This window comes from Oryctolagus cuniculus, chromosome 13 (assembly GCF_051225735.1).
Source record: "Oryctolagus cuniculus isolate XC-2025 breed Fujian yellow rabbit chromosome 13, ASM5122573v1, whole genome shotgun sequence".
In the NCBI taxonomy this organism is placed as follows: domain Eukaryota; kingdom Metazoa; phylum Chordata; class Mammalia; order Lagomorpha; family Leporidae; genus Oryctolagus; species Oryctolagus cuniculus.
The window spans coordinates 43,172,896-43,196,822 of NC_142879.1; the positions used below are offsets into that span (position 1 = coordinate 43,172,896).

Here is a 23,927-nt window from a genome sequence, read left to right on the forward strand (position 1 = left end):
ATATGTGCTTTGGCTCCAGTTCAAGATAATATTCACTTCCAGTTTGTTATATTTAAAAATATTTTTAAAAGATCAAGAAGATAAAAGTCCAAAATATCAAATAGGCTCAAATACCTATAACAGGACTGGATACAGCTTTATAAATGTGAAAGAAAGTCTAGTCAGTATTTAGGGAAATAACTCAAATGGAAGTAGTGGTTTTTAAAAGTTTCTCTTTTGCTTAAGTCTCTACCCAAACAAGGCAGGATTTATCTCATCTCACATTATTAGAAGAAAGCATCCATGGGATTCTGTGTTTTATTTGTGTGTCTTTCCCAAGAGGTTGCATACAGACTAGGTGAAAGGAGCTGAAGCGTCCTTGATCATAAAGAAGGTTGCTTTAGAGGCGGACGGAAAGGTGCTTCGCCATTCCTCTGGGACATTCTATCGCAGTTTGGCAGGAAGCAACACTGTGAAAGCAATTTCTGAGGCCAGATGGTCTGATTCACAGCCCAGCCCTGGAATCCTTGTTGACCACAATTCATAAAAACCACATTTATTGTGAACCTCGTATCTTTAGTTTGGTGTGAATTTTTGTACTATACAGAAATAAGGATCAGAACAGACAACAGAATGGTCATTCAATAATAAAAAGAGTGCTACAGAGGCTCGCGCTGTGGAATAGAGGGTAAAGCCACCACCACCTGCAGTGCCAGCATCCCATATGGGCGCCGGTTCAAGTCCCAGCTGTTTCACTTCCGATCCAGCTCTCTGCTATGGCCTGGGAAAGCAGTAGAAGATGGCCCAAGTCCTTGGGCCCCTACACCCACATAGGAGACCTGGAAGAAGATCCTGGCTCTTTGCTTTGGATCGGCATAGCTCCGGCCATTGCGGCCAACTGGGGAGTAAACCAATGGATGGAAGACCTTTCTCTCTCTCCACCTCTCCTTCTCTCTTTGTAACTCTGACTTTCAAATAAATCTTTTTTTTAAAGTGCTACAATAATTTTCAAACATGAAAAGGTCAGTAATAATGATCCTACATTTCAGTTATGAACTTTAAGGAAATTACTAAGAAAAAAAAGTGGCAATTGGTATTAATGTTGTATGTCACTGCTTGTCACATTGCTTATTGCTGGCCACTTAGTCCTTCAGTGTCTTAGCTGGGGACTCATTAAGGTCTTACTCCCCCCTAGATTTTCGTCATCTCAACTCTGTAAACCCTCATGACTCACAATGGTCCCCTTGGGTCCCTAGTACCCCATAGTCCACGATTTCTTCAACTATAATCTCTCCTGGCATTTCCCACTCCTGCTCTAAAACAACATTGATTCCCTATTCCTTATCACATTAGGTTTATATTAGACTGGCTGACCTTCAGAGTTCTATAAAGTCTAGCCCCTACAGACCGGGTAGCCTTACATCCTGCTGTCATTATTACGTCGTGGTCCTTTCTACCTCCTCCTTTGCTCACGTTGACCCAGGAATTGCCTATTAGTTCTTGCTCTGATGGTTCTGGAAGGTTCTAAAATCTCAGAGTCCATGAATATTTACCCAACGACTCATGGCTTCCTTACCAGCCTCACATCTGAAACCTCACAAATGAGCACTTCTGTTAATATTCTACAACTCTGCTTTTTTTTTTTTTTTAAGATTTTTACTTATTTATTTGATAGGTAGAGTTACAGACAGTGCGAGAGAGAGACAGAGAGAAAGGTCTTCCTTCCATTGGTTCACTCCCCAAATGGCCAGCCGCCATGGCCGGAGCTATGCCGATCCAAAGCCAGGAGCCAGGTGTTTCTTCCTGGTCTCCCATGCGAGTGCAGGGGCCCAAGCACTTGGGCCATCCTCCACTGCCTTCCTAGGCCACAGCAGAGAGCTGGACTGGAAGAGGAGCAACCGGAGCTAGAACCCAGCACCCATATGGGATGTCAGTGCCGCATGCAGAGGACTAACCTAGTGCACCACCACGCCGGCCCTGTCTACAACTCTGCTTCTTAAAACACGTTATACATGCCTTGAAGACAAAGATTAACATGGCACTTCTTTTACATTCCTTCAAATATCTTGCATAGATTTGGACTAAATCTGATCAGGTTCACAACTCCAAATTCACTGATGTGATTAATTCCAAAATCTCTTTCTCTGCTCCCAATCCTCATCTAATTTCCATACCCACCATTGGCAACTGCCCCAAGGAATTTCCCCTGAACACTTCAGAGCTATCCAGCATGGTCTTCTTCCAGGATTCCCTATCTATGGGTGATGGCACCAACAGGGAAGACTGGGAATTATCCAGGAACCCTCCCTTTGTTTCATAGATTCACACACTTCTGCTCTGCCAGCAATTCTGCCTATCCCACCTTCTAAACATCTCCTTAACACATTGCTTCCCCCTCTACTAATTTTCTTGCCTCCTGCTCTGGTTTAGTAGTCCCCTAACTAGTCACCCCATCTCCCTATCTCCTCCCCTGCTTTTGCATCCTTCTACTTTCCAGAGGTACTATCCTAACATGTACGTCCATCTACATCACTGAATTCCTTGCTTCTGCATCCAGTGTATCTGTGGTCTTTCCTCAACGGCAGAGTAAAATGTAAGCTATGGCACCATCTCTTGTCTATCGGTCTCTGACAACCTGCCATGCCTCAACTTCTATCACTCATCTTCACTCAGCATTTCTCAACATTTTGCTCATGATCAGCCCCCTAAGCAGCCTTTTTAGTTAGTTTATTTCCAAATCATCTCCTAGGACATTTTAAAAATACTGATACTGATATCTTGTATATCTGTTATGTAGTATACACACACTTACCTACATACACACATACAACCCGAACCTTATATGTACATTTACACATTAAAGAATAATATATTTTTCTCTTTTTCCCTCCAAGTCCAATTTTTATCTCCTGGGAGGGGAGGGAAGGAGGGGTGATGCTGCCCCAGGTGAAAATGTGACTCTTGCAGAAGTGCTGGGGAAGCTTGTGTGTGCTCAGGCCTTACTGCTTGCACTTAGAAGCACTTCCCTCGTGCAGAAATTTGCCTACTGATTAATTCTACCATCATTATTTAAAGCACAGGCCGGATCAAAGCTAAGTGGAGGACCTTTCAAACGCTCACAGGCTGACCTGGCTATTCATGTCTGGGATCCCATTGCATCAGGTCTTAAGGACGGGTTCCTGGGCTTGATCTGTGTGTCTCCCTTATCAGTGAACTAACTCCTTGGACTAAAGGATACTGTCCGTCTTCTCTGTATTATGTCTTGAATTGTGTCCTTGCCAAAAGACACACATGGAATTGCTAAGTCCCAGCCCCAGAAAGTGACTGGATTTGGAAATGGGGCCCCCAATGAGGTAGTTAATTTAAATGAGACTGTTAGAGCAGGCCCTGATCCAATCTGACTGGTGTGTTTATAAGAAGAGGAGACTTGGGCACACAAAGACACATCAAGATATGTGTGTCTAGAGGAAAGACCACGTGAGGACATAGGGAGAAGACAGCAGTCTGCAAGCCATGGAGAGAGGCCTCAGGAGACACCAACCCTGTCAACACCTTGATCTCAAATGACTCCAGAATGCTAGAGAACAACCTTCTATTACTTATGCCACCCAGTCATATCAAACAGCCTGCACAAACGAACGATCCTTACATTCCAAACACCAAGCCTAGGCCTGGTAATGAACAAACTTATGAAGGCTGGTTGGTTGGTTGGTTGGGTGAATGAATGACTGAATGGAAAACTTGTTCTCAATAAATGCCTGTGTACGGAGGTTGTATGCAATCAAGCTAACGTGATTCACAGCTGCAAGCTGTCCACTTTTTACAAGGCCGGCAGAGCTCATAGAGTCCAATTAATTTACCTTGATACTCTATGGGTGATTGCTTTGCATTCTTAAGATAAGTATTCTTATATGAGATAACAGAATTACAAGAAATGAAATATTTTGTCTTCAAAGGGTGAGCCTCTGTAAAAATCCTATCACACATATTCCAAGTCATAAAAAGGAAGAAAAATGACAATGAAAAGGAATTCCCCTGAAAGACCAACAATAAACACAGACGACAGATGACCAAAAGCCATTTGAGAGAAAGAGATCTGGGATGAAGACTGGCCGTGTGGGAGCCCCTTGCCAGTGCTCTAGAAATCTGGGTAAAAAGCCCTTTGCAGGGGTCGGCATTCTGGCCCAGCAGATTAAACTGATGCTTACTAATGCCACACTGCATATGGGAGTGCCGAGGGGTCTGGCTACTCAGCTTCTGACCCAGCTCCCTGCTAACGCGTCCAGGAAAGCAGTGCATGATGGCTCAAGTACTTGGGTGTCTACCAGCCACGAGGGAGACCAGATAGAGTTACTGGCTCCTGGCTTCAGTCTGGCCCAGCCTCATGTTGCAGGCATTTGGACAGTGAAAAAGAGCAGATGGAAGCGTGCGCTCTCTCTCTCCCTCTGTCACTTTGCCTTTCAAATAAATAAATACAAAAATATTTAAACAAACAAACAACAATAACAAAACAAACAAACAAATGATAAAACAGCCCTCTGGAGCACCATCACAGGCCCACAGGCAGCCCAGAGCTGTTGGTTTCTTTTCAGACTGAGTCATGGAAGATGGTAAAACAATTCTAAAAATGCTCTCCCCACACCAATCTGAAAACTCTCAAGACTTGAAAAATCTCATTAAAAAAAAAAAGGAAAGAAAGATATAAAGAAACAGCCCCATTTGAGAGGCTGATGTCATCTATCCCCCCAAAGAAAAGGCCACACTTTCCTTTGTGGAGACCCAGAGTGACATCACCTCCTGATCACCACTTAGCCCTCCCCTGCTGGCTCCCAGCTGAAGGCTTCCCTCCCTTCCCAAATGTCAGTCTTTCACTCACAAAGCTCCTTGACCTTGTTTATATGCTGGATTCCATTGCCAAGTGAAAGAAGGCCTCTGGAAGCCAGGAGGAGGAGCGGGGAGGGGTGTGTGCAGCTGGCTGGGAGGCCCCTATTCACACAGCTCATGGAAAGTTCTGTATCCCCCTGCAGCACCCTGACAGAGGCCCGGCGCAGCTCCTGGACAATGCTGTCAATGCCCAGTCCTGTGAACCGATTAGCGAGGCAGGGCCACTGTGGCCATTTCTTTCTTTCCAGGGTGGGACTTTCTTTGAGGGCCCGCATAATGGCCAGGCGGTGTGGCTTCATCTCACGTCCACAGAGCCACTTTCAAAATGGACCCACAGAGAAAGCCCCTTTGTGGATCTCTTCTCAAAGCAAATAGGAGATTTGTGCAGGCGACAAAGCGCATTCTGTAAAAGGGTTTATTTATTCGTTAGTGAAATGAAGGGAGTGTGTAGGGACGCTTTCTCAGCAGCCGTGCTCAGGAAATGGTGTCTCCGGAGATTTTAAACTCTCCAAGCAGAACTTTCTTTTGAGTTCTTACTGCAGAGTTTGGAAAAGAGTGAGAGGGAAAAGAAGGCCTGAAAGGTGATTTGGTTCTGATGCAAATAGGCTAGGGGTTTAAAGCCACTTGCTCAGGGCCAGTGTCACACAGCAGGTCCTGAGTGACACCTATTGGGGCCGCAGAGATTATCTTCCTGAATTGTTTTCTGCTGACCTGTTACACACTCAGAAAGACACACTTTAAAATACTACTATTGGGCTTGAAAAGTGAGAGTGATTTTAATATTCATTTTGTATTTTAAGTCCAACAATGTGCCATGTTGCTTTGGTTCTTTCAGATTCTACTCAGAACTCATCTGTGAAATATGACAGATCTGCAGGAGGAAAGAGGGTGTTGGTGCCATGGCTGTCTGAGTCCCTGCCCCCAGCTGCTCCTGACTTTTCCAGTCCCTCTTGCTTTCCCTGCTGCCTCCCTCCAGAGGCCTTCTTTTCTACCTTCCACCCTCTTCTTTCTACTCTTTGCCTCGTAACTCCTGCTTGTTGCTTAGATTTTCGTTCCCAGCTCCCATTCTCATAGGAGACTTTTCTGACTGCTTGCCCCATCCAGGTCAGATCTCCTGTGTATCCACTCATGGCGTTTATCACACTTCTGATTATGTATTTGTGTGCTTATGCTTGATGTCTATTCTCCCACGAGCCTGTAAGAAGGAATCATGCCTGCTGGCCTAGCCACTGTGTGTTCTCAGCCCCACAACAATACATGGCACAAATGAGTTCCTTAGAAGTTCTAAAGGACCAAACGGATAAATGACAAATCATGATTGATATGTTCAGTTTAGCACCAATGGATAAAAAAAAATGGGGGTGCTCTCCCCTTGAAGAACATTTTCCTCATCCTTTTCTTCTTTGCTGATTCCTCTTCTCAGGCCATCTCAAATGGAAAACATAGTGCAGGTGCAGAGTACAACCTCTGAGTACCTGTGACACTGCCTGACTACAGAATGTGATACTCTGCTAATTTTGTACAGACCTAAGCTATTAACAACCCCCTTCCAGAAGGTTCTTCCCAAATATAACCTACACATAGTGAGTAGCACAGAGTTTAAAACATTTTTTTATTTTCAGGGCTGGCCTCAGCTGGCAAAATTTTGTTGCACAACTCTGGCTCTAAGCTTAGCAATCTTTCAGTAGCAGAGGGAAAGTTTTGAAACAGTAAACAGGAAAAGAGAATGGACAGAGGGTGTCTTTGACTCCCCCCAAAAAAGACTGATTCCAACTAGAACTGGTAGAAAAAACTTTTTTCCCAACAAAAACTCAGAGCTTTCATCAGAGGACTCTGCATGTTGGCTGGAAGAACCAAGTGATACAGTAATCCTAGTGTAGCTAATAGTGACTGCTCTGTCAGGCTCCTCAGGGAGGCCTTGGGCTAGGATGGCTAGAACAGCCTGGAGGGGAGAGGGAATGAACCCCTGAGGAGAAAGAATCAGTGAAAGCAAGGCTCCTGAAACTCTCTCTCTCTCCTGACTACAAAGATGAACACTTAGAGTTTAACAATTAGCAATAGCCAAGGCCCCACTGATGAACAGTTGAATCCCAGTTTAAAACTTCTTGGCGATTCCTACGTGCATCTAGGGCCAAAGACCACTCCCCAAAGCCCTAGGCTAAGTCTCCTGATTATCGCTTCCTGAGCTCCACCTTCTGTCCCCTGGGACGCTTTCTCCCCTGTGGATCTGCGATGCAGTGAGGCTCTCTTCCAGGGCTCCAGCTCCCTTCCTACCACCATTAAGACAAACTGTTAGGACAGTGAGCCCTTTGAGCACCTCAGAAGCATTCTCCAGTCCCTTGGGCATATTGTCATCCCATTGTTTTCCTCCTCCAAGCTTCACACTCATTCTGACCTTGCTCCTCAAAGTGTGGTCCACAGAGCACTGTCATCAGCATTGCCTTGTGTGCTTGTTTAGAGATGCAGCTGAACGGGCCTTACCCCAGACCTCCTGAATCGGAGTCTTCTCGAAAGCAAGGTTCTCACTAACTCAAGTACACATGAGTGTCCGAGGGACCCTGCTGCTGCAGAGAATAACCCTAGCCCTGGAATTCTTGGTCATTTCTCAGGAGTTTCTCCTCTCCATTCTATGTATTTTCACACTGCCTCTAGTTTACTTAGTCATGCTGTTTCTGAGTCCTAGAAGACCAGAGGTAGACTGTATTGCAGGTGTAAATCAACTGCATTGTTTTATTTAATGGATTAATAAATTAACCATTCCAAGGTTAAACTGACCCACCTGATGAAGATGAAGGTTCACAACTTACACAAGCTTAATTATCACAGATCATTTACTTGGGGAATTCAAAATCTATGTTTTAAGCTACAAGTAGCTTTGGGGATTACCACTGAGTATTTTTAAATATGGAAAACTGCACATTTACATTTTAAGAAATACACTCAGTCCCCAGTTCAAGACCTTAAAACATTTAACATTCTTTTAAGTATAAACAGATGTTCTCCAACTTATGATAGTTCAACTTACTATTTTTTGACTTTACAATATTTGGAAAGTGATACACATGCAGTAGAAACCATAGTTTCAATTTTATACTTAATACTTTGTTATATAAAATAGGCTTTGTGTTAGATAATTATGCCCAAATGTATGCTAATATAAGTGTTCTGAGCACATTTAAGGCAGGCGAGGATGAGCTACGGTGCTCAGTAGGTTAACTGCAGTCAATATATTTTTTACTTACATATTCTCCACTTATGATGGATTTATTGGGTCATAACCCCATTGTAAGTAAAGGGGTTATGTCATGACAAATAGGGTATCTGTTATAGGTCAGTTGCACATAGCTCTGAGATTCATATATTGAGCGTACTACAATGTGAACAACACTCACATCTACCAGGGCACACCCCAGATATTGCCAGTAGGACCACAGCTTAGATATCTGTGCTGATTCCTTTTATAACATTACAACTCCACTTCTCTGTCCAATCCATTGGAATACAACAATGAGCTCTAACAAATTGGCTAAGAATTGCCTCCAGAATACCCACAAGGACTGCATGCATTTTTTCAAGGCTGGATCACTCTTGGCCAGTGGGTCTCAAACTTTAATCGCTAAGGAGATCAGTTAAGACACAGATAACTGGGACTACCTTCAGGGCTTGTGATTCAGTAGGTCTGGAATGAGGTTTAAGAATCTGGATTCTCACAAGCTCCAGGTGCTGCTGCTCTTTGGGGATATGTTTTGAAAACACTGCTCTGGGGCCGTCTGTCTGCAGACTGGTCCACAAGAGGTCAACTGTGAAGTGTCAGAGCTCTTGTTGAGAAGAACTTTTCATCTTTGGAGGAATGATTATCTCCACCTGCTCCCTGAACCACTGATTTGTAGTGGCCTCTGATGTGTCCCTGTTCTTTTCAGCATGCCCTTGGCATCGAGCATCCAGGTGAATTTGCTGCTCTTACTCCTCTCTCAGACCTTTTCTTCTTTCCCTTCTGCTCATCTCTGATTGACTTTTTTAAAAAAATTATTTTATTTATTTATTAAAATTTATTTTATTTATTTGAAAGGCAGAGAGAGGGATAGAGACAGAGAGAAAGCACCAGTGATTCACTCCCCAAATGGGCGCAAATGGCTGGGGCTGGGCCAGGCCAAAGCCAGAGGACAGATGCCCCCTAGGTCTCCCACTTGGGTGGCAGGGGTCCAAGCACTTGGACCATCTGCTGCTGCTTGCCCAAGTGCGTTAGCAGGGAGATGGATCACAAAAGTGTAGTACCCGGGACTCAAACTGGCATCCATATGGGATGACAGCACTGTAGGCAGTGGCTTAAGCTTCTAGGCCACAATGCCAGCCCCTCTGATTGACTCTTATAATTGCTCATCCATCCCCATCATTCTTTCTCTACCAAATGTCAAAATCAAGGTGAGTCTTAATTCTCATTGTATTCCACTGCACCTGGCAAGACTTCCATTCCACTTTGCAATGTGCTTGCTATACCAAGGTCTCCATCCTTAGAAACTTCATTCTGTACCCTACTTCTCTAAAGCAATTTATCACTTAACCCATCTTAAACATTATCTAAATCTTTTCTATTTTGCCTTACTTTATATTCAACTTATGGGGACATAATTCCATTGTAAGCAGAAAGGTTGTGCCCACTTTGACTTCACTTCTTCTCTCATCTCTGAGGATTTGACTCTCCAAGTTCTACTAGTGTCTGCATGAATTTTCTGAAGCCTAGCACTAGATGATTACCTACTTTCCGTTGTTTGTTGATGGTGTTGTTTTCAAGGCTAGAATTGGAAAGGACCCATTCTCATGTAACAAAGTAATCCAACTGAAATCAGCACAGGGCTTACCTTGAACGAACCACTGCATCTGAAATCCCATCTCGTTGTGATTCACTCCATCGGTATGGAACAGTACTTGAAGCCTGGAGCTTGTGGTACCCCCTGGCGTGGGTTTATTTGCTCCACAGTAGCGCCCTATCCGCTGTGATCCATCATAGAGCTGAAATCACAGAGAAACAGCCCAATGTAAGACCTGGCTTGTCTTACGGAAAAAGCCAGGTCTACTCAGGAGCAAAAGCTGGGCCTTGGTTCAAAAATTGGAGACAAATTGGCTGAGCTGGATTGAATACAAGAGGTTTAACACAAGAATTTAAAATAGAAAATTACCTAAAGATGATTTTAGAGATGGATAGATCTCATTCCTAGGTCCAACAGATTGAAAAATTCAGCTACTCATTTTTGGTTTTATATCAACCTGGAAGTCCAAAGTATAACCAGGCACAGAATCAGGAAATGACAGGGCAAACATGCTACCTTCACCTATCAACGATGCACAGGAGATGCTCAGTGAGGAGCAGCTACCACAATTACAAGATGTAGTTTTTAAAATAAATAATAACTAAAAATGTCAGACTTTAAAATATATGAAAAAGGAAAATACAATGATTAATCCTATTAAAGACAAACATTGTTCATAGTTTTACACCCTAAATTTCTTTTGTCAATGTTTTTCATTTATGTAATTGCATATATATATATGAGTGTGTGTGCAGGTATATATGTGTGTGCATAAATTCAGGCTACATGTTTAATTGCTTTGACTTTTAATACTAAGTATGTCATTAAATATTGGGCTTGGACTCTTTTTAAGGATATCTTTTTTTAAAAAAAGATTTATTTATTTGAAAAGGCAGAGTTACAGAGAGGCAAAATCAGAGAGAGGTCTTCTATCCACTGTTTCACTCTCCAAATGGCTGCAACAGCCAGAGCTGTGCTGAACAAAAAGCCAGGAGCCAAGAGCATCTTCGGGGTGTTCCACACAGGTGCAGGGGCCCAAGGACTTGGGCCATCTACTGCTTTCTCAGGCCATAGCAGAGAACTGGATCGGAAGTGGAGGAGTCAGGACTGGAACCAGCACCCACATGGGATGATGGCACTGCAGGTAGCAGCTTTTACCCACTATTCCACAGTACGAGTCCCAAGGTTGAAACATTTCTAAAGGTGGTTTAAAATGCCACTAACCTCAGCCGGCGCCACGGCTCAATAGGCTAATCCTCCACTTGCAGTGCCGGGACACGGGGTTCTAGTCCTGGTCAGGGCGCCAGATTCTGTCCCGGTTGCTCCTCTTCCAGTCCAGCTCTCTGCTGTGGCCTGGGAGTGCAGTGGAGGATGGCCCAAGTCCTTGGCCCCTGCACCCGCATGGGAGACCAGGAGAGGCACCTGGCTCCTGACTTCCGATCAGCACAATGCGCCAGCCACAGCGGCCATTGGGGGGTGAACCAATGGAACCAATGGAAAAGGAAGACCTTTCTCTCTGTCTCTCTCTCTCTCTGTCCACTCTGCCTGTCAAAAAAAATGCCACTAATCTACTGTATTTACATTACAATTCTATTGTTGTTTAGGTATTTCCAATTTTGTTTGTCAGTTTAAATATTTGAGAGTTTCAATGTTTCTTTAAAAAGATTGCTATAAAGGATATCAGTGAAAGTATAATCTTTTATGGCTCTTGAAATAATATTATTAAATTTCTTACCAGAAAATTTATACCAATTTATGCTTCCACCAGTAGTTTACAGACATGTTTCTTTCACCGAAATATTTTTTATTATGAATGATATTATTTTTTACACTGGTGATCAGAGTGAAAAATTGTTTTTGGTAATCTTCATTTGTGTTATCTTGATTACTTTAGAATTTGAGTTTAAATACAGATGTCCATGTTTACTGAGCATTTTTATTTCTTGCCTTGGAGTTTTTCTGCTGAGGTCTTTGCCCATCTTTCCATGAATGTATTTATATAATCTATTGTGCACCCGTTTTCTGCCTATTTAATAACATCAACAAATACATATGTCCAAATTTAAAAATAAAAACAAACAAGAAATAAACCTCTGTACTATCTCCCTTCCATTGGGAAAGATAACGACAACCCAAAGAGACTGGCTTCCTCATAACTCAGGCCATTCTGTTGTCTCTTAATTCCCTGTGGAGTTAAACACTTTGTTCCAATTACTCTTGGGATGAGCTGCCCATGACAATAAAATGGAAACTATGTTCGTTGATTGTTCTCTTAAACAGTACATATATATCTCTGTGTGTGTGTGTGTGAGTGTGTGTTTTCATGTGTTTGTGGGCAAATGTATAACCTGGATTCAATAAATTCCAAACTGATGCAATTATTTTTATTTACTGAAATGTGATGATATAAAATATTGTTGGACATATATTGGTGTGAACGTAGACAGCTTTAAAGCCAGATTTTACAAAGCATCCCTATGCAGCTTCCCTAATCTCTATAGTCAGCCATAAATTAGTTTTCCTTTGAAAGCTCTCAGCTTTTCATTGGCACTTCTTTTGTGGAAATAGTCACAATCCCTGTGCATTCTAGTTACAGGCACTGCGTCTTATCTCCCCTACTATTGTGAGCTTCCTCAGAGCACAGACCTACCTCTGTCCCCTCCCTTCCTGCCTAGAGCTGGGCTTTAATGAGAGCAGGTTCCCAACACATCCTCAATGAAAGAACACAATGACTTCCACAGCTGCATTTATTCTGATAGGACCGAGTAGCACTGCTAAACTCTGTAGAGATAGGCAGATCTTAAAGTCAGAGTTCTAAACTTGTACTTGCTCTTTTTTGGCAGTAAATGGTTTGGGTTCTTTGTGGCAATTCTTTAGAAGGTGGAATCAGGTAGAGCCTAGCTGAAAGTCATAATAAAGCACAGACTTCTCGATCTTGGCCTGTCTCATTGAGCCCTCGAATTGGCTGCTCATCATATTTCTGCACTTGTGAGATCTCAGAGAAGATCAGCTGACATTTAGAGAGAAGCCCAGAAGCCCATTATATCCTTCACTCTTAAGTACTCAACCTCAGCATTTTAAACAAATGAATACAGATGAGGTTTATTTTTCAGGCTTAACACATTAGCTTCCTAAAAAAAAAAAACAAAAAAAACCCTGCTCTTTTAAATGTGTATACTTATTATCAAGTTTCTAATATTCTACATTTTTGACAGGAAACACAATGAGGAAGGGAGAATGAGAGAAAGTATAAAAGAACATAAAAAGAGGGAACAAGAACAAAAGCCCTTCACCCAGATCTCAAGTCCCCACTCAAACACAGAGAGTCAAAGGGGTGGGAGAGGAGGTACTGTCACAAGCTGTGTGCACCTAAACCACTATTCAGCTTCTTTAGATTAATTTTCAGGTATGAAATCTTCTTCAAAATTAGTTAATACAAAAATAAAGCAACTGTCCCCAAGTAGAGGTATAATAAACAAGAAAACATTCTACTATCTTCCACACTAAAAGGGCTATTCCTCAGTCTGGATTGTAGTGTAGTGACCAAAGCTTAAATTATTTCATCTTTATCCAACACAACCTAAGGTAAAATTTCTCTACACCACAATCACCGTTAGCTTGGAGGATCTCAAACACTAGGCAGCAACATGCTGAGGAATCTACACAGTCCCACAATATAGTACACTTTTGCCTCTCAGTTTAGCAAGGTTAGAAGATGGGACACTTTCACATGACTTAAAGAGCTTTGTTTTTTCCCTTCCTTCCGGATGAGATTACTTCATCCAAGTAATCCCAGAGGCTCGGCGGTGTTAAATAACACATTGTGAGAGCATGGGGGTGGAGGACAATGGCAGTGGGTTTGGGGAAGCACTGATGAATGACAGTCGCTTTATCCTTTGAAGAGGATGTTATACTGAACATCAAATAGACATTTATGAAAATGCTCTAGTGTCAAATAAATCCATAAATTAATTAGTATAGAACAATGCCTTAATCAGGAAAAACACCCATGCCCCTAGTGTTTTGTCCTTTTAACATTGACACTTAATTAAATCAGTTTTTGTTTATATTCAGATGACCAACGTCACCTCTACAATTCATTCCCGCTTAAATTTACCACACAAAAAGGAACAGTCATTTTTCAAAGTACACAAATACTGGTTGCCATGGAAACAAGTTGGTGCCTTGCTGCTCCTGATTCTGTTTTCAGAGCAGAATCTTAACCACAGGACATTCCAGCTGTGACTCATTGAGACTACTGGCAAGCATGCTAGCCTGGATCTGGTAAAAGTATGATTTCTGCAGCTTTTAGTGAGCCTAAAGATCTACTCAATATAGTATAAAAGAAATCAGTAGAAACTAATAGGGGAAGGATTGAGATTCTCACTCCTTGAACAAGCAGATCTAATTTGTATAACTGTGCTTAGAGGTTTTTTCTTTTTTTTTTTTTTTAATACCTAGGACAAAGCTTACACTTTTAAGCTAGCCATTCACTCTATCTTCAAATGTAGATATTTGTATATTGCAAACCCTCCCATGAAGAATCTTTTCATTTATTCTCTTAATGAGACTATTCATTTAGAATCTGTGTGGTTTAGCTCTCCCAACACCCAATCTGCACTGAAATATCTCAACCACTCCTGAGACACGCAAAGAGGAAGGAAATCTCTTGCCTAAGCCACATTTACCAATTTCTGTCTACTTCCTTTGCATGGGTTTGATCACTTGGCACAAATGTAGTATGTTAGATCATTAGTGACTTCAGGCTCCAGCTGCCACATGAAATGATCAGTGAAGTTCGAAATGCTAAGGACCCAAACCACATCAGAGACAGAAAACTGAAGATTTATTAAGCATGGTCAGACGCTGATGCAGCTAGTCCAAGTCTCATAAGTTTAAATGTTTTGCAGGTACATTAGGAATCACTGGAAGCCAAGTTTTAAGTGAACAGAGACCCAAATCCGGCTAAACGGTACCTTAGCTGTTCTTTAGAAAGGAGTCAACTCTATAAACTGCAAAAACTTTTAATAGTGGCCAGCGTTGTGGCATAGCAGGTTAAGCCGTCACCTGCAACGCCCGGCATCCCATATGGGAGCCTATTCGAGTCCTGGCTGCTCCACTTCCCAACCAACTCTCTGCTAATGTGCCTGGGAAAGCAGCAGAAGATGGCCCAAATACTTGGGCCCCTGTACCCATGTGGTAGACCCGGATGAAGCGCCTGGTCCAGTCCCCCATGCTGCTGTGACCACTTTGGGAGAGAATCAGTGAATGGAAGTTCTCTTTCTGTGTATCTTCCACTTTCCCTATAATTCTGCCTTTTAAATAAATCTTAACAAAAAATACTTTAATAGAAATGACCTTTGAAAGGCTCTCCTTGTTGCTTACTTGCTTTATGATTTTAAAAATGTGTAGGTATAATGAATAAAAATTATAATTATCTCCTATATAGAAGCAAGGGATGTATAGATTGGCTATTTTTCTAAACCAATTTCAAACTCATACTGAGTGACTCTCAGTCCTTTTTATTTAAGATTGTCATTGAACTCATACTTTTTCTAAGTACTCTTTTCCTTATTGAAGTTTTTCTGGAATAAAATTACTTTTTTTAAATGAAGAATTAACTTGAAGAATTAATTAAATGTAGTACATACTGAGAAAGTGAATCAGGATTTTCTTTTGGATGAATCATTAAAATAGGAGTAACTTCTGGGGAAAAAAATTCTGTTCATTTCCTGTTACAAATCTTTGAAATTTTACAAGAAAACTTCATCCTTTAGAGTTTAATATGTCACTGAAATAATTCATCTGCTGTCAGGGGAGAATTTTAGTGTAGTAGAGAATCCCCTACCCTTTGTAGAGGAAAAAAAAATCTGCCATTTATAAAGAATGTGCCAAATTTAGGAGAATGATTCCGATTGAGTTCACAGAGAGGATTTTTGAAGTCAGTGTCTTTAGTAGAAAATTATATTTCAACAAGAAGCAGAAAAGTCATTTTATTATAGAAACATACTAAGGAAAGTCAATGTGGTCAGAGGCAGGCTCTGGATTCACAGTCCAGCTCTAATATTTGATTGGAACATAATCATATAAAAATTACTTAACTCCTCTGAACTAAATTTCATATATAACTCTGACATTGTAGCAGCACTTATTTCATAAAGTTGTTGTAAATAACAAATCAGACAAACGACATAATCAGTCTAGTATGAAGCTTGGCATGTAAAAAGTACTCAGAGTGTTAGTCTAACTCCTGGGCAGAGGCAAAGAAAACCAACATCTTTTCCAAATAAACCACCCCCAAAATAGCTTTGAGAAAAGAAATATGATGGCCAGAAAGGACAGGAGCTGACTCACATAAAACATTTCACAGAAACCATCACAGGCGGGGCAGTTGTGGAAGCAATGAATCAAAGGAGAAGATGGAGGGCCATTGCTTGCAATGTGTTGCTATGGCAACCTGGTTATGTGTGAAGGCTGAGGTCGCAGAACCCAATGGCTATCATTGCATGTGAGGTGACGCATGGTGTGTGTGTTGGGGGTAGAGCAAGGATGGCAGCGGATGGGAGCAAAAAGAGAGTTCGGAAACGAGAGACTGTAGGGGCAGCTGTGGAAATGAATAAGTCAAGTCAATTGGCAAGAGAAGTGGCTTTACAGGATAAAGTGAAAAGTGTTGTTCCAACTGCAGCCTCCTCTTCCCTTTCTGTCCTGTCCTGCCCTGTGGCTCTAGCTAGTTGGCCTGGGGGGGAGGGCAGGAGAATTCTAGATGTGCCTGCTCAGATCTTCCCCACTGCAGAAACAACACTAGCAAGATCTATGGAGCTACCTCAGCAGAGCAATTATTAAGAAAGTTGTGCTGAACTTCACATCACATATGTGCTGGATAAACTTGCAACTTTTGCAGCTTACTTTAAATGTTAAGAACTTTGAAATGCTCCTGTAACAACCGCAGGAACTGACAATGAGTAGGGTGCAGGGCTCCACTTGTGAATGAGAAAAGCACAGGGAGGTAAATATGCAATCAAATTGTGGGGGATAACAGGCAAATGTTGATGGCAAGGCTGATAATCTGCTAGACCCAAGACAGCGCCACGATAACCCTCAGGAGGTTAAGTCCCCCCTGCCCCCCCATTAAACACATGCCACTCACAGTGCACGCCACACGTAGGCACACACACATCTCAGAGACAAGAAAAGCCAGACTGCAATGGGCTGACAGGGTGAGGCAGGAAATACGAAATGCCCATGTAAAATGAACAATTACTCATAATGCTGGGCTTTGCATGAGAGCAAGAAACCCAAGGAAAGACCACATTCTGAGTTATTTGGTGTCACTGAATTAGAGGTCTGTCTCAAACACTGACCACAGAGTCCCCCTTCTACGTAGTAGTTAGTAGCTGGGCTCTCTTGCTAACGCATTTGCATTTTCTGTCTACTTTCTCTATGTTATTCATATTAGAAGCCTCCAAGGCTGATCTGGGTCTCTTCGTTTTTCAAATCATTATATAATTACAGAAGTGGGCAAACATTTAACCCTAAAGATGTTTCTCTCAGAATTGTTTATCATAGTGAAAATCTGAAAGATCTTAAGTATTCCACAATAGGAACTAGCAGCTGATTTGTGATGAGTGATATTTATGTGATATAATAAAGAACACAGGGAAACATTCCAAAGCTATCACTGGGTAGAAAAAAGTCATTACAGGGCAGTATGTCAAAATAATCTCCTTTAAATATTAAAGTAAAATAAACGTACAAAGAGAGATTATGGGAAACAAATACCACTGAATATTATTAGTAGTGTATAATTGAAGTTCCTTTTATTTCATTGATGCTTTTCTATACTTTCTCAATATCCTGCAATAATTACATATTCCTGTGTGGTCAGTTAAACCTATTTTTAAACTACTAATTTTGGGGACCTATGATGTAGCAATGTAGACATGCATTCGTAATATTTTTCCAATTCCAGATTTTCATACTTTCCTAGGTTTTCAGATACCCAACAGGCCTGCTAAAACATTATCTATTTCCATCATTGTTTTTATGTAGGTCAAGATTATACCGGAAAATTAGTTTACTACAATATTATTATATGAGGTAATCTGCTCCAGCATTAATTTAAGACCATAATTTGTATTTAATGTTTCTTTTTATGGTAACTAGGTTTTTATTATTAATTAGACTAATTCTTTATTAAAAAGTCATTTCTTCAGATGTTGAGGGACTAAAGATTTCATATAAACATAAGTTTTGATAGTCACTGATGGAACAATAAATGCCTAATGTCCTCCATGGTGGCAAGGGAAATGCTTTGAAAGCCAAGCAAACTTTCCCGTGTATGTGTGAGCACTAATTCCATCAACTGCAGGCTCCCCTCTGCCAACCGTCCTGTTACAGTGAAATACTAATCATTTGTTGTTATTATAATTCTATCCCTTGAAAGCCTCACCATCTGCTACAGATGGACCCAGAAACAGAGAAGAATCTGGCTCATAGAACAAAATGAAAAAATAGAACCTTGAGCTAGAAGAACCTACACACTGGCATCCAGGCTCTTCCCCAAGTCAGTGAGAGCAGGAAGAGAAAGCCTGTTATGTAAATGGTCAATGTAAGACTAGACAATGCAGAGATGTCATGTTTTTTTAAATGAAATGTTGCAATTAGAAATCTTTCTCCTTAAAACAAAAAGTGGAAGAATCAATAGATTTAGCCAAATGCCACAACTCTGATGACCAGTTTGTAAAAGTTAGCATCGTGATCAATGCTTTCTTATCCCCTCAGTGTCCCTGTTAGATGGTCCCTATGGTGGAAGAGACCATATGTGCAAATGCTGCCTTTGTCCTGATGAACAAAGCAAGGCGAGGACAACCAGGAAAGGAGGCTCGGAGAGAACAACTTCAAGCTCCGAGCATCCAACAGAGTTTCTACTGGCTGAAGGGTAGTTTGGATATGATCACAGGTTTGATACTTAGTCATTCTGAATCTGTCCTTCATGTTCGTGAGACACACAGACTTTCTTTTGAATCCAAGAAAAAAAGCTTTCTTTTGAAGGCTATTGCCTTTGCCTCATTTACGGCCACAAATTAATACAATCCCATGACCATTCCCCAATGTGAGGGATGGTCAGAAAAGATCAGTATCTCTTTTTAAATGAAGAGAGTTTTGATCAATCTGAGATAAACAGTCCTTTCAATTTTTTATAATTTAAACGATCACATTTCACTCAGGCAACTTTAGAGTCAAATTGTCTTCTAAAATATCCTCTTGCTGTACTTAGTGAAACGACAAAGGGTTTGGTTCAACTAATGGACATACTTCACCTAAACTTCTGTGTATCCAGATCATGCTAGCACAGTGCTAGACTCATATTTGGTGTCAAGACATAGCGGACGTGTTTGCTACACTCTTGTCACGTTTTCTGCATGTTTTTGAATAGCACCTGTCCTCAGAATTGTTCATAGCTTATCTCAGAGCTCTAAGTAAAACACCAGAGTCCTAGAAGCAGACTTCCTCTGCCAGACAGTTCCAGGAAGCATGACTCATTAGTCCAGGAAGTGTTCAAGGAGGAGCCAAATGATAAAAGTAAACTCAGGCCCATTGTGGTTGAGACACAAAATCTCAACTGCTTCTCTTCATTTCTCCAACTGACAGATGGGACTTTTAAAAACTTTGTTTTCAGATTCAGATTTAGAAACCCTGTGTCTTTTGCAGGAAAACTGGTAGGCAAAGAAAGAAACCCTACTTTCAACAAATGGGGCCAATCGTCGTTAAACTATGGTATGCACAAGTGGGAAGGCTATTTTGGAAACTATAGCTCTTTATTTACTGCAAAATGCTTTGGGGAGCAAACATAATTCGTAACAATTATGTCCCTATGAAATAGGGTAAATATTTATTAGCACTTATTCTGTGCTGAGTATATTCTAAGCTAACATTCCTAGCAGTTCTATAATGCAAGTGGTATTTTTATCTGTATTTTGGAGTTCTGAAAACAGGTAAGTAGAATATTTTGAAAATATTTTTAAAGAGGTCAGTGACTCATGAGGAATTTTTCTTATTTATTTCATTGCTAATTATTTTTTGAAAATAAAAACTTAAATTCAAGGATACAAGTCCTTGAAGTCCTTATTTTGCTAGAGAATAACAATAAACAAGTTTTAAAAGTTACATCAATAATACTGAAAGCTTCTGTTAAGCCCTTGAATCAGCATTTTCTTCATTGCATTTTTTTAAGAAAACTCCTACTAAACACCTGGACAAAAATACTGGTTTTATAATCTATCGTTTGTGAGTAGTGTAAAATGCACTAAGGAAGCAGACTAAGAGTGCAGACAAAAAGGAGCGGAAAATGAAGTGTCTTGAGAAACGAACCATTAGTTACATCCCTACCTAAAGAATAGAATGCTCCATACCTGTGAATTCCTGTATTCCTAACTAAAATGCTCCTCTTGTCTCAAGATCAGGACAAACAATGACAATAACTTCATGTAAGTGTGTACTATGTTCTAGGCTTTGCTCTGCCTCTGCTCCTATGAACTCATAGACTCTGATTATTCCAATTTAAAGATGGAGAAAGCGTGGCAGGCAGCAGTAACTTGCCCAAGGTTACCCACCCAGTGAGTTGAGAGACTAGTTTTTAACCTAAGCTGACTCCAGAGTCTCCTTTCTGAAGCACTGGTCTATAACTGGCAGGTGTGGAGATAACTGAGTAAGACTCCATGCTACCATGGTGCCCGGGTTTCTGTAAGACTTTCTCTTGCCAGTGAGTACTAGACAAGTTACTATGACTTCATCACTAGCCTCCTGCAGCAGTTAGAAGACTGAAGAGAGTTGGTTTAAGTTATTCTAATTCCAGGGATGACTCCCCTCATGAAAACCGAAAGCGCAGTCTCTGGAGCTGTTTCTTCCTCAGGGCCCCCTTCCCTGACCCATACATGAGCTTGGTCCCCTGTCTTGGGCTTTCCCTTCAGAGCACCCTTCAGCTTTCCCTCCTAGAACACAACACAGCTGGTCATTAGATTTATATTGTGTGATAAAACCATTAAGGATCTTTTTCTCCATGATGACAAGGAAAACTGATGATAAAACAGTTATAGTTCCACAGTCTAGGTGTCTAACACATACTCTTCTGACAAGAGTGAATGAATGAATGGACAAGGTATATTTAGGGAGTTGACAGCTTGAGGAAGTACCTCAGCAAACACAAAACAAAACAATAAACCTTGCTGATTGTGTTTAATTTGGCATTTCCCAAATTTATTGGAGCATTTGTGAAACATCTGTCCACATCTGTGGCTGACAGCTGTGTGGGTCTCCTACACTGACCATGCCTTCCCCTGGGTCCATGCATTATTCTGTGGGACCAGCAACACCTGCACTGGACTCTGTCGTGGCTGAGACATCAACTCGTGTTGCGTCTCAGTATTTATGAGTTCTCTGCAACCATAGCTCATGTTACCTTAACTAATTACAATATCACATGGACCTGAAGGTTCAAGGTCCTGGTATGGAAAATGTTGCTCAGGCTGCAGACTTTGAGAACCTGTGAGTCAAACTTAAAGATTCAGGGACATTGAGTGAGATCTTTTGTCCATTCCTTCATTTGAAATGCATTAGTTTGCAACTGAAAGGACATGAGAGTGTAATTAAAATGACAAAAACATCTGGTGAACAGGATGACATCAGCAAGAGGATTTGGCAAGAGATGAATTGTATCTTACAAAGACTGGCGGGAAATGTGTTTTACAAAAGTCATTGACATAGTCAAGAGGACCTGGAACTGGCTTAGGTAGAAAGAGGGGAGAGATAGCAAAGTATAAAAGGATGTAACAGAAGATGATACGGGAAAAAGTGCCAAATGAGAAAAGGGTGGGTTGCTCAAAATCAGAATAAAAAAATTTTAAAGTACATGTGACATATTTTACATGATGAGGTAAAAACACTATTGATAGTATCACCAAAGTGTACAACTCAGCTATTAACAATGGAAGAGTAAGAACTATTTTCACAGAAACAATTAACAGTATACAAAGGTGTTCAAAAGATCCATGTTAAAAAATATTAACAGATTCCCAGGAGAGAAAGTGAGGATAAAATGGACCATCTCGTCAAGGTGGGTTATGGCCCATGGCCTCGAGTGCTTCTTAAGGGCTGGGAGGTCCACTCTGCGGGAATCCCCAGGGATTGTGATGGAGTCTGGGTGGCGTCTAAGGATATCCTTTCCTAAGGAGATCCCCAGGTGCCTCTGGAATGCAGCCAGATTTAGCAGGCAGCTGTAAGGACTACAGCCGCCTCCATCAGCTTCTGCCTCAGCAGAGATTGCAATCTTTGCACAAAGGGAATGTGGCAACACAGCGCTGTTGCAGCGAAAAGAGCTAAGAGGGGGAGGCGAGGGACACACCTTGTAGACATTCAGTCCTGAAAAGAGTGTAGTGCTTATTGAATTCTGCACAAGTTCTTCCCCCTCAGAAAGAGAACACAGTGAAGAGAAGTTCTACTCTGGTTGATTCTCACCAGCAAAGCTGCGGTTGGTTCAGGGGAGGGATCAGAACACCAGCAAAGAGTGATGGATTTGCTGTGGGTCCGGGGTGGGTGACAGTGCTGGGCATCCACTGAAAGTTTTGGTGACTCAGACTTCAAAACGAGTTGTGAGCTCATGGTTGAAAATCATTCTTAAAAGGGCCAGCATTGTGGCACAGTGGGATAAGCTGCAACTTGCGATACCAGCATCCCATATGAGCACTGATTTGAGTCCCAGCTGCTCCACTTCTGACTCAGCTCCCTGCTAATGCACCCAAGAAGGCAGCAGATGATGGCTCAAGGGCTTGGGCCTCCACCACCCATGTGAGACATGGATGGAGTTCCAGGGTCCTGGCTTCAGCCTGGCCCAGCCCCGGCTGTTGTAGCCATTTGGGTAGTGAACCAATGGATGGAAGATCTCTCTCTCTCTCTCCCTCTCTGTCACTTTGCCTTTTGGATAAGTAAATCTTAAAATTCTTTAAAAGAAAAAGGAAAGTAATAGAAAAAGGAAGGGAAAGAAAATTAAAGATGAATGACAAATTCTAAAGGATTCTGAACACAAAATCAGTAAAAACTTGGGAGGAATAATAAAGCAAGAAACATCTGAAAAAAAATCTAGGAAGAAATCCATGAGGCTATAGAGAAATTTTCTGACAATTCTGTAAGTTCACATACAAATAGTTAAACTTGGGGAAACAGAAAAAGAGAAAAAATGTCCATTTTTTAAAGTTATGATTAGGGCAAAAAAATGATGGGAATGTGGATTTGATTGATGCTTTCAGAAGAGAGTATAACATGATGAAGATGAGGTAGAAACATGTCTACTTTGATTTTGAAGCTGGAAGAAGAGACATGGAATTCTAGAAGCTAGGATAGTCAATATCTTTTTTTTTTCCCCAGCAAAGTGAAAGTAAGTTTACTGCAAGAAGCAGACAAAGCTACCAGAAGCCAGGAGTGGTGCCAAAAGGGTTGCTGATCAACATCTTTGAATAGATTTTTTTAAAGTAAATGACATTGTGCAGAAAAAATTTCATTATTGCGATGAACCTGTGGGTGTTTAAGAAACATTTTAGCATGCAAGCAGCACCTATGTCCTGCTCAAAGGTTCTGCTTTGCTCATTGCTTCTGACCAGAGCTGGCCATATGGCCCTGAGGGACGGTTATCCGTAAGCAGGCTACATACATGCATCCCTCTGTGGTAAAGCTCAAAGAGATGAACCACCTATGCTGGGAACATGCCAGCAATGGCAATTCCAGCTGGTTGTAAGCGCTTGAAGTAAACGGTCACGTGGGTTCATGGCTGGAGTTACGAAATTTCAGAGGAAGCTTTTGGGGGAAGAGATGTAAATGGATGGGGGTGACAGGGAGAAGCAGCAGAGCCTTAGCAGAAGGAGTGGGGGTCTACCAGGCTACCTTTGTTCTGGCCCCTCTCTGACTCCCCAGCCTCCCTCCTGGGTCAAGAGGTCTCTTTCTCCTCTCAGAGTCACAGCCCCTTCAGAAACAGGAATCCATTTCACATGGATCCATAGAACTCCGTTTAAGGATCTCAACCCAAAGAATAAATCAGAACAATGGAAAACAGGATGCTGTCATGGGTGTGAGGGGAAAATGTTTCAACTTTCAAAATGTGGAAGATTCAAGACTGTCACAGATGAGTAAGACTGACAGTAATTTTTGAAAAATTCTAAATCAGATACTGAAAACAGTTTTTTAGAATATAGCAAAGAATGAGGTAAT

The 23,927-nt window shown here is 41.5% G+C and overlaps 1 protein-coding gene across 1 annotated transcript in view; it reads right to left on the reverse strand.

The window, feature by feature from the left end:
• Window positions 1-23,927, reverse strand: part of CUBN (cubilin) — a 283,377-nt gene that overhangs the window by 160,508 nt on the left and 98,942 nt on the right. Inside the window, exon 28 of the mRNA XM_051820614.3 lies at window positions 9,723-9,873. Coding sequence (XP_051676574.3) covers window positions 9,723-9,873 — 151 coding nt within the window. The remainder of the gene's footprint in view (window positions 1-9,722; window positions 9,874-23,927) is intronic.